The 15095-nt window shown below is 47.0% G+C and overlaps 2 protein-coding genes across 2 annotated transcripts in view; both read right to left on the reverse strand.

Annotated features, from left to right (window-relative positions):
• LOC135215359 (uncharacterized) overlaps positions 1–15095 on the reverse strand; it is a 519194-nt gene that overhangs the window by 276717 nt on the left and 227382 nt on the right. The gene's annotated exons all lie outside the window — the stretch shown is intronic.
• LOC135215353 (O-glucosyltransferase rumi homolog) overlaps positions 1–15095 on the reverse strand; it is a 61999-nt gene that overhangs the window by 28679 nt on the left and 18225 nt on the right. The window contains exons 3-4 of the mRNA XM_064249912.1: positions 6806–6902; positions 6516–6620 (exon numbers count right to left, since the gene is read on the reverse strand). Of these exons, the coding sequence (XP_064105982.1) occupies positions 6516–6620; positions 6806–6902 (202 nt within the window). The remainder of the gene's footprint in view (positions 1–6515; positions 6621–6805; positions 6903–15095) is intronic.

Raw genomic sequence — 15095 nt, forward strand, 5'->3', positions numbered from 1 at the left:
AAGACAGCCCACTTTGATTGGTAAACTGCGATTGAGGCCAGGGCCTCCTTGCGGTGGCAATCGCCCGTTGCCACGGTCTTGAAAAACCCCTCGCTCTGGCCAACTTCTTGATAGTCTGAACGCAGTCAGACTCAGAGCGGGGAGGTTTTTGTGGTACCTCTCGAAGTGGGGCTGTCTGAGTAGATCTTTCCTTAGGGGCAGAGTCCTTGGAAAGTCTACCAGGAAGGACATCACCTCCGTGAACCAGTCGAACCGCTGGCCAGAAGGGGGCGATGAGGGGTCATCCTCGCTCCCTTCTGATGCAGCGAACTTCCTCATCACTTCCCCGAGGATTTTGAATGGGGGAAGGAAAAGCGTAAATGTCTAGTCCCGACCAATTCCACAGTAGGGCGCTCTACTGCATGCTCCCGGGTCCAGAACTGGGGAGCAATACAGCGGAAGTCTCTTCGTTCGGGAAGTTGTGAAAACGTCCACATGAGGACGTCCCCACAGCTTCCATAGCGCCTGGCATACTTCCTGATGAAGGGTCCATTCCGTCGGCAGAAGCTGTCCTTGCCGACTGAGAAGGTCCGCTCGCACGTTTTCCACGCCTGACACAAATCTTGTCAGAATCGTGACGTTTTGCGACTTCGCCCAAATCAGGATATTCTTCGCGATGGCGAACAGAGAAGAGAGTGAGTTCCCCCCTGTTTCCTGAGGTATGCCAAAGGCTGTGGTGTTGTCCGAGTTTATCTGAACCACGTTGTTGGGAGACTTCCTCTTGGAAGAACCTTAGAGCAAGGTAAAGAACCGCTGAAAGTTCTTTTAGATTGATGTGCCAGGACACCTGTTCCCCATCTCCAGGTGCCTGACACTTCTCTCCCTCCCAGTGTTGCTCCCCAACCCAGTGGAGGACGCGTCGGAGAACAACACTAGGTCGGGGTTCCGAAGCTTGAGCGAAAGTCCTTCCGCAAGCTTCTTTGGATCCAACCACCATTTGAGGTGCTTTTCACTTCTTCCGTCAAAAACAAGACCTCTTCTGGATCCTGTTTGCGTGACCAATTGCTTGAGAGGAAGAACTGAAGTGGTCGGAGGTGCAACCTTCCCAGAGAAACAAACTTCTCTAGTGAGGAAATGGTCCCCAGCAGACTCATCCATTCCCTCACCGAGCATGTTTCCTTCCCTAGAAAGGCTGACACTTTGTCTAGGCATTGAAGTTGTCGCCCCTGGGACGGAAAAGCCCGAAAAGCCACTGAGTCCATCTGAATCCCCAGATAGACTAAGGATTGAGAAGGAGTCAGATGCGACTTTTCGAGATTCACCAGAAGTCCCAGGGACCTCGCTAACGACAGAGTCGTGTGAAGGTCCTTCAGACACCAGTCTTGCGATGAGGCTCGAATAAGCCAGTCGTCTAGGTAGAGAGAGATCCTTATTTTCCGCAAGATGGAGCCACCTCGCAACGTCTTCATAAGAACGGTGAACACCCATCGGCGCCGTGCTGAGACCGAAGCAGAGTGCCCTGAATTGGAAAACCTTCCCTTTCAGGACAAACCGCAGGTATTTTCTTGATCGGGGATGGATGGGGACGTGAAAGTATGCGTCCTGAAGGTCTAAAGAGACCATCCAATCCCCCGGTCTTAAGGCTGCAAGCACGGATTGAGGTTTCTCCATCTTGAACTTCTGCTTGGTAACGAAGCGATTTAGACTGCTGACATCCAGAACGGGGCGCCACCCCCTGACTGCTTCGGCACTAGGAACAGACGGTTGTAAAACCCGGAGAACTCCGGTCGAAGACCTGTTCCACCGCCTGCTTCTCGATCATTTGATCTAGTAGATCGTGAAGCACTTTCTGCTTTTCTCCCTGATACGAAGGAGACAAATCCTTTGGTGTCGAAGACAGCGGGGGTAACTTCAGGAAAGGAATTCTGTACCCCTTCTTGACGATGTCCAGAGACAAGCGTCGGCACCTCTCTCTTCCCAGGCTCTCGCGAAATGTAGAAGTCTGGCTCCTACCGGTGGCTGAAGGACTTCCTCTCACTTCTTGCTCTTGGAAGGAGCGGGAGTCTTGCCTCTGAAAGAGCCTCTTCCTCGAGGGGCTGGCTTCGAGGAAGAAGCAGATAGAAAGGGCTTCGATTTCTTCAAAGCAGAGGACCCAGAAGATGAAGTAGTTGTAGGCTTCCTAGAAGGATCTGTGCCAGAAGGTCTTGGGTTGCTTTCTCCTGGAGACTGGCAGCTATGTCCTTTACCATAGACTGGGGGGAGAGATGTTCTGAGAAAGGAGCGAAAAGAAGATCCGCTTTTTGCGCTGGCGAGACCGACTTTGCAGTAAAATTGCAAAAAAATGCTCTCTTCTTAAGCAGTCCCATGCTGAAATGAGCAGCCAATTCCTCAGAACCATCCCTGACAGCCTTGTCCATGCAAGACAATACACTGACAGCTCCCAGACTGATGGAATCAGAACTCCTGGACCTGGCATCCAAAACTCCTAGCACCAGTCAGAAAATTAAAGACCTCTAGTGTCCTGAAGAGGCCTTTAAGGTGAAAGTCTAACTCACTATGCGGTCCAAGAGACTTAGAGGAAGACAGAAAAGATCTTCTGGCGGCATCCACAATACTACCAAAGTCTCCTTGAGCCGAGGCTGGAAGCTTAACTCCGACGTTTTCTCGTCTCATACCACATACCAGCTTTGCCACAAAGTCTTGAAGGTGGTAAAGCGAAAGAAGTCTTGCCTGAAGCTTTCCTCTTTTCCATCCAATCATGGACCTTGCGAAAAGCTTGCTTCGTAGAAAGCGACTTCTTCATTTTCACAAAGCCCGAGATCTTAGTAGCTTTGGATGACGAAAACTGAGAGGGAGGAGTACGTGGAGCTTCAGGTTGGAAAGTGTCTGCAAAGACTGACTGTAGCAAACGAGTCAAAACCTTGTAGTCCGTCGAAACTGGAGCCAACTGCTGTTCTTCGTCCACTTCGACGAAAGCGTCACTAATTTCCTCTTCAGACACTGGAGAAGTCGGAGGAAGTAAGGAAGAGTCACGAGCTTTCTCAAAAGAGAAAGAGCGGCGAACAGGAAGAGTTCCCGCTTCCGCTTGCGCTTGCGGAGGTGGTAAACTGACGTCCGTAGGCGCGCGCTTGGCGTCCGAAGCCAATCTACTGGCGCCGACTGAAGCGCGCTCGACAGCAACAGGTGTACACCTGGCGTCCACTGGCGCGCGCTGAGCGTCCACTGGCGCGCGCCGAGCGTCCACTGGCGCTCGCTTAACTTGCACCGAAGCACGCTCGGCGTCCACTAAAGCGCGCTTGACTTTCACAGAAGCGCGCTCGGCATCTAAAGAAACGCGCTTCTTATCAACAAGTTTTCGTAGCAGCGGAAACACCGCTTCACGAGAGCGAGAAACGAATTTCTCGCCTCCTCTAGAAAGTTGCTGGGGAGCAGAACAAACTCTAGAGGGAGACTCAACGGAGAGAGAGACGAGCGAGGAGAGGGAGAGAGAACGCCTCGACCTCTTCACAGGAAGATTGTCATCCTTCTTACGGCGACGTGGAACAGTCTCTCTCGAAGAAAAAACATCTCGAAGTTGCTGCTGAAGAGACTGGAGAATCTTGCTTGTAGGTGAAGCCTCCTTTTCTGGGGAGGGGCTGATCCTGTGAGCAGGCGAGTGGCGAGGGCACGCCTTCTTCCTACTCCCAGGAACCGCCACTTCACGCACCTTAGAGCGACTGCGGCGCTCGAAAGAAACATCTAAGAAAGACTCCGCCTCTGAATAATCCTTACGCTTCTTCTGCGGAGGAAAAGCAGCAAACGCACTATCAGGCGACGAGCAAAGTTCCGGAGAACAACTTGGATGTGAAGCGTCCCGAACGCGAGCCGTCCTTTTCAGCGGACGTGATGCGGTATGAGAGCTCCACCCCTTGCGCGGGGAGGAAGCTTCAGAAGAAGAAAAGCACTCCTGAGAAGACGTGCACGCGCACGCTCCTTGGCAGTCTGGGTAGGTTCGTCAGAAAACTGCCGAAGGCACGCCAGATCGGTGGGGGTTCCTCGTAACCCTCCTTCGACTTTCGACATGCTCTCTCCCCGTAACTGGGAGTCAAGCAGAGGTCTAGGTTCTAGAGGCGAATGAGGCCGATCTGACGCACCCTCCACTACACAAGGGGCACTTTCACTGCACTTCTCTTCACTTTTGCTCTCCAGAGCTAACACTTTTGATTCTAAGTTACGAATCGATTCAAGAATTAGCGATAAAGTATTACCTTCTACCGACACTGCTTCAGGGGCCGGAGGCAACACTACAGGGGTAGGAGCATAATCTACAGAAGGAGGGTTAGCAGGAGAATCATTAAAATCTTGCCTACCTGAAACACTCCTGGAGGAAGACCTCCTTAACCTATCTCGCTCAAGTTTCTTAAGATAGGTTTCATACGCCTTCCACTCAGACTCTGTTAATCTTTCACACTCCTTACAACGACTTTCAAAGGTACATTCATTCCCCCTGCAAACCTTACAAACAGAATGTGGGTCTACTGAAGCTTTCAGTAGCCTACCTCTACATTCGGACATAGAACAAAATCTAGCGCTAGCAGAACTAGACCCTGACATCTTGATCAAAGAAAAATCAATACCAAATTCAAATCAATCCAAAGTCAACGTGTGCCAAGCCACCGATCCAATTCAGATACCAAAGAAAAAACCAAAAGGGATACTCAAGTAGCTAGTAAGTTTCCAAAATCTGGACGGAGGTGCTGCAAACAGGTGTTTCCAGCACCGGCGACAGAAAAATTATGAATAGAAAATGGGAATGGTTCCTGATACCCGCCTCCCAGCGGCGGGAATGGGTACTAACCACCTGACTCCCACTGCATGTGTCGTAAGTGTTTAAATTTCTGTCGGATTCGGAAAAATACAGCTATATATATATCTGACAGGTAAGTTTCATGAACAAAACTAAATTTGCTTCAATGCACTGATCTAAAGTGACCCAATCTGCTGGTCACAGCATTCAAAATTCCTAGTCCTTATCAGAGACTACAGTTTTTCTCATCTTGTGAATGACAAAATCTACAATTAGAAAGTGTAATGAAAAGTGGACAGATCCCCCCACCCCCTGTGATACTAATAACGGTCAATGGGCTTAAATGATAAAAATCTAGCACCCACTTATTGAGGTTATAAATTCTCTAAAAAGTGGTTTTGAAAAATCCTTTCTCTTGGGAGGCTCCAAAAACCAACTTCTCATTGAGTATGGAGATGTTCTGGAAAGCTATTTCTTTAAAGCTTATCTCAAAGGGTACCATTAGATAAATATCAAGTGTAAACATTAAGGAGCTAAAGGTTGATGGGAACCAACTGAAGCTGGCTACCAGGCATCTTGGATAGGCAGGAGGTCCCTGGAAAAACAATGTAAAGAAAAGTCAGCAAAACATCTATTTGTGTTCTCAGTATGGCAGCTTGCTTAGGCTGAACAAAGGTAAAACATAGGCTTGCTAGCTGTTTCAAGTTGATACGGCATAGTCTTTTATGTACTACCTAGATTGGGAATATGTATTACTCCACATGTCTCTACTGATATCTAAACTCACTCTTTGCTCCTAAACCAGCCTACACGTACACACTTCAGATAACCTATTTACATATCTTTATACGTACATACCTATTTGCATAAAATGGTAAAGATGTATATATACTACATATCATCAATTCTCTTAACCAAAACTATTTCCCTAAAACAAACTAAAAGTATATACTGTACATACTGACTTGTATATTTTTTAAAAATACAACTGTATAATGTATAGCTCATCTTGGTATTCCTGAGTGTTTCAATGTGTTTAGTACATGAACAGGTTGCTGTGTAATGATAATTATCTTACTCATAAATGACGCTTCAAAAACCAAAGACTTCCCACCCAATTACTACCCTCCTTCTCTCTTTGCTCCCCTCCCCTCCTCTCCTGCTCTTTCTTTTCCTTTCCCTTGGTCTCCTCCCCTCATCCTCTCCCTTTGCACTCCTCCCCTTCTCTTTCTTTGACTCCCTCCTCTCTTACTCTTTCCTTTTACTTTTATCTTCCCTACTTCTTTCTTTGGTCCCCTCCTCCCTCCTTGCACTTTTCCCCTCCTCCTCCTCCTTGCACCCTCCACTACTCTTTCCTTGGCCCCTCCCTTCCTTCTATTTTCTTATGCCCTCCATTCTCCCTCTTTCCTTTCCCCTCTCCTACTCTTTCCTTGGCCCCTTCCACTCCTCATCTCTCCCTTTCCTTGTTCCCCTCCTCCTCCTCCTCTCTCTTTGCACTCCTTTCCTCTCTTTCCTGGTCCCCTTCCCACACTCTTTCCCTGGCAAATGAAACAGGACTCACCTGGGTACAAGAGGATACAGTCTGAAAATAATTAACACTTAATTTAGCTGAAATTGGCTACCAGATTTCAAGTAGCAAGTAAAGTAAGAGAGATGTTTGTTGGATGGACACAAACCATGCACATAAAAATTTTTTTATATATACATTCATTTTACTATCCGATACAAGTAATCCTTTTTTTAAAATTACCTTACTAAAGGAGAAGATTGGTTTTTTCTCAATAAAATGAGAATTGACTTGAGGCCAATCCCTAGTGTTGATTACCATTTCCATGTCAGGTAGTGAGTCAATTATCTGCAATAACAATAATTAATTGTCAAATTTAGTTTACATAATGGAGCTAGTTTTAAGTCTTTTATCAAAAATTAAATAAATATGACAGAAACATGCTTATACAAATGAGAAAAATTTAATTTACAAAACTGTTCGTGATATCATTAGCAAAGGAAACCACATTATTATTAATACTTTATACTTACCTTCAAAATGAAATATTCAACGCCACTACATCGACTAGGGAACATACAGTCACTCTGCCTGTATAGTTGCTTATCAATAATTTGATAAAATGTTCCTCTGAAACAAAAAATTATTTGAAGGCCAGAATAATATTTATCTATACATAGTAACTTCTAAGACTTCCTTGTTTTGTACACAATTATTTCTCAATATAATACAGTGGTACCTCGACATACGAAAGGCTCAACTTACAAAAAACTCAAGATACGCAAGCAAATACAACGATTTTTGTGGCTCTACATACGAAAATTGTTCAAGATACGAAAGGTTATTGCTGTAAAGTCCAAGATTTGCCTGGACCACCGATAACAATGTTAAAACTTGTCCGCCGCCAACTGAGTAGACTCGCCACCATCCTCCCACTCTCCCATTGGTTCCTGATGTTAGTCACCGCCATAAGATCCTGCTCTCATATTGGTCAGCATCTCTCCCATCGTGCTCTATGTAGCAGCGTGCTTTTTCAGCCACTTCGCGGCATCGTTGGTATCGTAAGCACGCGGAATTCGTTAGTTCTATACGATTTTGTTTATTAACGTAAATTTGTTAGTGATTTCGCTGTAGTACTACTTTATCGTGTTGTGTGAGAACTTTACTTCATACGTATACGTACTACATAACTTAATTACGTACAGTATATACGTAGTCATGGGTCCCAAGAAAGTTGAAGTAGGAAAGAAGAGGATGTTTTCTTTGGAGACAAAGATGGAGATAATTAAAAAGTATGAAGCTGGCATGCCATTGAGTGTGATCGTCAAGGAATACAGCCGAAATCCATCGACAATAGGCACCATCCTTAAGCAGAAGGATGCCATCAAAGCAGCTACACCTTCCAAGGGCATGACTATTTTGTCTAGCAAGAGGCTGCTTCTTGTCTGGATAAAAGACAAAGAAATCGCTGGCAATACAATAACCGAGACGGCAATCTGCCACAAGGCCAGCGCTATTTTCGGCGATTTGATTGCCCAGGCAGAAGACGACGGAGAAGAAGGGACATCAACGCCAACCCCAGACTTCAAGGCTTCTCATGGGTGGCTCGAAAAATTCTGTAAACGGACTGGCATCCATTCGGTGGTGCGGCATGGGGAGGCGGCCAGCTTGGACACGACAGCGGCCAAAGCCTTTATTAAGACGTTCGACGAGATGACAATCAAGGAATGCTTCAGTTCTCAGCAAGTCTTCAACTGTGATGAGACTGGCCTTTTTTGGAAAAAAATGCCTCGTCAGACGTACATCACGCAGGAAGAGAAGAAGCTACCCGGGCATAAGCCTATGAAAGACAGGCTTACGCTCGCACTTTGTTCGAACGCCAGTGGGGATTGCAAGGTGAAGCCCCTACTTGTATATCATTCGGAGACTCCTTGAGCCTTCAAGGCCCACAAAGTGCTAAAGGAGAAGCTTCCAGTGATGAAGAGGGCTAATGCGAAAGCCTGGGTAACAAGACTTTTGTTCACGGAGTGAGTAAATCTGTGTTTTGGCCCGACAGTGAAGAAATTCTTGGAAGAGAAGCGCCTCCCTCTGAAATGTCTGCTGTTGTTGGACAATGCCCCTGTTCACCCTCCTGGCCTCGAGGAAGATATCCTAGTGGAGTATTTGTTTGTCAAGGTTCTTTATCTTCCGCCTAACACCACCCCTCTCCTCTAGCCCATGGACCAGCAAGTGATATTGAACTTCATGAAGCTGTATATGAAACATCTTTTCAAGAGATGTTTTGACATCACCGATACCACAAACCTCACCTTGCATGAATTTTGAAGGAGCATTTCGATGTTGTGATATACATCTGACTCATCGACCAAGCTTGGCAGGAGGTTTCGAGGTGAACCTTGAATTCTTCGTGGAGGAAACTCTGGCCTGATGCCGTATATGCCCGAGACTTCAAGGGATTCGACGTGGGCGAAGCTGGTGCTGCAGATTCAGGAACAGTTGACGATCCTGAAACTGTTTCACAACCAGATCTTGACGAGATCGTTGCACTCGGCAAGTCCATGTGGCTGGTCGTTGATAAGGACGACATCATTGACCTTCTCGAGGAGCACCAAGAGGAGCTTACGACGGATGACCTGAAGGAGTTGGAGGCCATGCAACATAACGTTGTTCAAGAAGAGTTCTCTAACAGCGGTGAGGAGGAGGAGGACGACCCTATGACAATGGCAGAAATTAAGGATGCTCTAGCTGCTTTTCATAAGTTGCAATCATTTGTAGAAAAGAGACACCCCGAAAAGGCTTACACAGATCGTATGCTTGCACAGTTCGATGACCTTTGCCTGAGTAGTTTCAGGAGCATTTTGAAAAGCAGGCAGAAGCAATCTTCCTTGGATAGTTATTTTTTAAAGAGGCCTTTAATGCTAGCAGGAGTAAGCTAAAAGGAAGATCCAATTGATACTATGAAAAAACAGAAAGTTGAAAGTGGTAAAGAAATTCAAATTTTTGTAAAAAAAAAAAAAAAAAAAAAAAGCGTAAAGTATAAAAAAAGTAAGAAAAATAATGTAAAAATGATATTGTTAAACTACAATAAAGTTTTGTACATACTTACCTGGCAGATATATACTTAGCTATAGTCCTCCGACGTTCCGACAGAATTTCAAATCTCGCGGCACACGCGACAGGTAGGTCAGGTGGTCTACCTTACCCGCCGCTGGGTGGCGGGCGTATGAACCAATCTATCTCTCCAGCCAGATTTTTTCTCTTTCACCTGTCTCCTGAGGGGAGGCTGGGTGGGCCATTAGACATATATATCTGCCAGGTAAGTATGTACAAAACTTTATTGTAGTTTAACAATATCATTTTTGTACATGAACTTCCCTGCCAGATATATACTTAGCTGATTGGCACCCTTGGTGGAGGGTAAGAGACAGCTAAAGTAATAAGGAGAGATAAGAAACAACTGATGTTGTAGGATATAAATAACCTTGGTTCTTACCTGTTCAGGCAGAAGACTTCATTGATATTATCTCTGAGTCTGCGTTGCCTGGAGAGCTACAGCTAGGACGTGACCTGATGCTGAAAGACTCTCGGATCTACCACTGGGATATGTGATCCCTTTGTGTGGTAGAATCCAAGTCGGATCCTGTTAAAGGGAGTTCGTCCCTATCTTAACAGGTCCTAACCACTACTACTGCAAGGAGCCACACTCATCAGACCACCTAACCAAACTACTAAAGATAGTATTACGACCTAAAGAGATGCCTTCATGCATCCTCTTTAAGGCGCCAAAACCAACAAATACAAGGGGGGCAAAAATTTATACTACAAATACAAGGGGGAAAAATTTATACTACTAAACAGGATGAGTTCCAGCTCCCTGCCCCAGCACTGAATCCTGCAGATACGTACGGGCCCAAGGCGAAGCATTTTTCGTAAGTGATTCTCACATCACGTAAGTAGTGGTTCGCGAACACTGACTGACATCTCCAGAATGTTGTCTCCATCAGATTTCGCACGGACATATTCTTGTTGAAAGCAAGAGAAGTTGCATGGGCTCTTACTTCGTGTGCTTTCACTTTAAGAAGCCTAAGATGTTCTTCTCTGCAGGATCGTGTGCTTTCTTTGATGAGGCTTCTCAAGAAGAAGGACAATGCGTTCTTCGACAATGGACGAGTAGGCTCTTTTACTGAACACCACAGGACCTCTCGGTTGGCTTTCAGTTGCTCTTTCTTCTAATGTAGTATTTCACCATTCTCACTGGGCAAAGAGTTCTCTCGGGTTCTTCTCCTACCAAAGAAGATAACCCACGAATCTCGAAGTTCTTGGGCCATGGACTTGATGGGTTCTCATTCTTTGCAAGAAAACCAGGAAGGAAAGAGCAAATGAGAGAGTCCTCCTTAAAACCCACATTACCATCAATCGCCTGAAGCTCACTCACTCTTCTGGGGCGGAAGCTAGAGCCATCAAAAACAGAGTCTTTCCTGGTAAGGTCTCTGAATGAGGCTGAATTAGGGGGTTCAAACCTAGAGGACCCAAGGAATTGAAGGACTACATCCAAATTCCAGCTAGGTGTCTTAGGATACTGCATTTTCGTTGTGTTAAAAGACCTAATAAGGTCCTGTAGGTCCTTATCTTCCGATAAGTTGAGGCCCCTGTGCCTGAAGACATTCGCCAACATACTACGATAGCCTTTAATCGTCGAAACGACTAAGCCACATTCTTGTCTTAAGAATAATAAGAAGTCTGCAATTTGATTCACAGAGGTACTGGAAGAGGAAACGTTATTCCTCTTGCACCATCTTCTGAAAGACATCCCACTTCGATTGGTACACTCGTAATGTGGAAGACCTCCTCGCTCTAGCGATTGCCTTAGCAGCTGCTGACGAAAAGCCTTTCGCTCTGACCAGTTTCTGGACAGTCTGAAGCCAGTCAGACTGAGAGCGGGGAGGTTTTTGTGGTACCTGTCGAAGTGGGGCTGTCTGAGTAGATCGCTCCTTAGAGGAAGCGATCTTCGGAAAATCCACTAGCCCATTCCAGCACCCTCTGTGAACCAATCTTGTGCTGGCCAAAAGGGAGCTATCAAAGTCATCCTCGTGGAATCTGACTCTGCGAACTTTTTTAAAGTCAACCCCAAGAATCTGAAGGGGGGAAACGCGTATACATCGAGTCCTTTCCAATCGAGTAGGAGAGCGTCTATCCCTATTGCTCCTGGATCCGAGATGGGAGAGCAATACAGATCCAGTCTTTTGTTCTTTGAAGTTGCAAACAGGTCTAAGAGAGGCCTGCCCCACAACTTCCAAAGGCTCTGGCAAACATCTTGGTGCAGAGTCCACTCTGTGGGAAGGACCTGATCTTTCCTGCTGAGGAGATCTGCCCTTACATTCCTTTCTCCCTGTACGAATCTGGTGAGAAGTTTTATCCCCCTTTCTTCTGTCCACAGAAGAAGATCTCTTGCTGTTTCGTACAGAGAGAAGGAATGCGTCCCCCCCTGTTTCCTGATGTATGCCAGAGCCGTGGTGTTGTCCGAGTTTATTTGCACAACTGCTCCTGTCACATCTGACTCGAACTCCTTCAGAGCAAGCCACACGGCTATTAGTTCTTTCCTTTTGATGTGCCAGGAAGACTGGTCCCCCATCCAGGTTCCTGACACCTCCTTGGTTCCCAGAGTCGCCCCCCAACCTGTTTCCGACGCATCGGAGAACAACACCAGGCTGGGGTTCTGGGATTGAAGAGGCAGTCCCTGCGAGAACTTGTCGGGATCCGCCCACCATGCTAACTCCTTCTTGATTTGAAGAGTAATTGACAGGGAGAACTTCAAATCCTGAGAAGGACGACTCCAATTCCGATGAAGAAAGAATTGGAGCGGTCTCAGGTGCAACCTTCCTAGGGAAACAAATTGCTCCAGTGAGGAGAGCGTCCCCAGCAGACTCATCCACTCTCCCACTGTGCATACTTCTTTCCCTAAGAAGGTTGTTACTTTTTCGAGTCCCGGGCTATCCTCCTCCTGTGACGGAAAAGCCCGAAAACTCAGAGAGTTCATCTGGATCCCCAGATAACGCACTCTTGAGCGGGAATCAGACTTGACTTCTGCAGATTGACCAGAAGTCCTAAGGAATAAGTCAAATCCAGGGTTTTCTTCAAGTCCTTCAGACAACGATCTCTGGAATTGGCCCTTATAAGCCAATCGTCGAGATAGAGCGAAATCCTCACCCCTTCTAGGTGAAGCCATTGTGCCACATTCCTCATGATGGCCGTAAATACTTGGGGGCCGTGGAGAGGCCAAAACACAGGGCCCTGAATTGGAAGATTCTTCCTCCCATCATGAATCTTAGAAACTTCCTCGAGGAAGGATGGATTGGTACGTGGAAGTAAGCGTCCTGTAAGTCCAAGGACCCACCATCCAGTCCCCTGGACGGAGTGCTGCTAACACCGAGGCAGTGGTCTCCATCGTGAAACTTCTTCTTTTCGACGAAGAAGTTCAGGGCGCTTACATCCATAACAACCGGTCCTCCATCCCCCTGAGGAGTTTCGGAACTAGGAACAGGCAGCCGGTTGTAAAAGCCTGCCGAAAGATGATCTGCCACTAGTTCGATCGCCTCCTTTTCCAGCATCTGATCTACCGCTAGTCGGAGGGCTTGATTCATGATGGGGTCCCTGTATCTGGCCGTCAACTCCCTCGGGGTATTCGTCAAGGGAGCCTCGAAGAGAACGGGATTAGATAGCCCTTCCTCAAAATTGACAGGGTCCAGGCATCTGCGTCTTTCTGGGCCCAGACTTCTGCAAACTGTAAAAGCCTGGCGCCTACAGTTGTCTGAAGGACTTGAGTCTTACTTGGGAGGTTTGATTGACTTCGTAAAAGTCCTCCCTCTTCTATTTGGTTTCCGACCTCTGAACGAAGAGGATCTAGAGGTAGATGCCCCTCGAAAGGGTTCCTGAGAGGTCGGCTTAGCTTCTTTGTCTTAGTCTGGAAGGTAGGGCGCGGCTTCCTTGCAGACTGCGCTAGAAGGTCCTGCGTAGCTTTGGCAGAGAGAGCCTTCGAATGTCTAGAACCAGGTGTTTAGGAAACAGCTGTGTAGAGAGAGGGCCAAAAAGCAAAGACGATCTCTGGAGCATGTGAGACCGACTTTGTTAAAAATGAGCAAAATACTGATCTTTTCTTCAAGACCCCTGCTCCAAACAGTGAAGCTATTTCGCTGGCCGCCCCCATTCTCTCACCGATTTATCCATACAGGATAAGACACAATTCAAATCCTCCTGGAGAAAACGTGTCCGGTCCTTGAGTTTTCTTGGCTAGGACTCCGAGGGACCAATCGAGAAAGTTGAAAACTTCCAAGACTCTAAAAATGCCTTTTAGAATGTGATCCATTTCATTCATTGCCCACGTAGTTTTGGCCGAATTCAAAGCTGATCTTCTAGTGGCGTCTACTAGTGCCGAAAAATCTGCGTCAGCTGAAGACGGAAGGCCCAGTCCCAAGGGTTCTCCTGTCTCATACCAAAATCCTGTCCGTCCTGAAAGCTTCGACGGAGGGAAGGCAAACATTGTTTTCCCCGCTTCTTCTTTAGTACGCATCCATGAACCGAAACTCTTGAGCGCTTTCTTATAGAAAGAGTCTGTTTCATTCTCACACACGAAGATCCTTTCGTTGCTTTCGCTGTGGAGAACAACGAGTTGTGGAGAAGGAGGAGCAGTAGGGCTCAAAGACTCTCCGAACTCCTGAAGGAGAAGCTCTGTGAGCTTCTTGTACGAAGAAACTGTTGCCGAAGTATTAGTTTTCTTCCTCAGAGGCTTCCTGGTCTTCTTGAGGAGGAGAACGGGGATGAGGATCCTTATGAGAATCCTTAGATGATTTCCTAGCTGGGGTACAGTGCGATGAAGGAGACAAACGTCTTGAATGAGGAGAAGATTCCAAAGTAGAAAGGCGTACAGGAGAACGACGAGTTGTAAAAGAAGGACGCTTATCCGAAAATTCTTGTCTAACCTCGCATTCCTACCTAAATGCAGACAAACTCTTAACAGCAAAAGAGGAAGGACTCCTTTCTCTAGAAAGACCACGTCTATCCCTAGGGAAACTACGAGAGGGAGAGCGCCTGCTAAGATCCTGGCGCCGATCGTGAGGAGAGCGGCTACTAGGCGCCGAGCGCCTATCTTGTCACAGGGCGCTTAGTGGAATCCTGGCGCCTACCAAGCGGCGAAACGTTGCTAAAATAGGGCGCCTTTCAGGAGCAGGGCGCTTGAGAGGCTCTTGATGCCTACGAAGCGGAGAGCGGCTGCTACGCTCCGAGCGCTTAAACGAAACAGGGCGTTCTGCGAGATCTTGGTCCTTACCAAGGGGAGAACGTCTGTAAGGCTCCGAGCGCCTAACAGAATCAGGGCGCTTGAGGCATTCTTGACTTCTAGCAAGAGGAGGACCGATCAGGAGTAGGGAGTCTCGAGAACGAAGAGCGCCTACTAGGAGAACGAAGCAAACGAGGATCAAGGTGTCTTTCTCCAGGAGAACAGCTACTAAACGAATGACGCTTACAGGAGCAGGGCTCCTACTAGACTCTTGATGTCTTACAGGGGAGGAGCGAACTCCATGCGATGAGCGCCTACCAGTCACGTATCCGACGCCCGATACAGTAGTCGGAAGGAGAAGTGCGCCTACTTTCAGAAGGGCATTCCCTAGGTTCTCTGAGAAGACGAGGAGAAGAAAGATGAGACGGAGACGACGAACCAAGTCTTCTATGACCTGAGCGACTCTCTCTTCTTGCACGAACTCTAGAAGAAGGAGAAACAGAAGGGGTCTGAGCGTCTACCCGAGGCAGGAATCCGATTTGAGGAAATAT

This window comes from Macrobrachium nipponense, chromosome 5 (assembly GCF_015104395.2).
Source record: "Macrobrachium nipponense isolate FS-2020 chromosome 5, ASM1510439v2, whole genome shotgun sequence".
NCBI lineage: Eukaryota > Metazoa > Arthropoda > Malacostraca > Decapoda > Palaemonidae > Macrobrachium > Macrobrachium nipponense.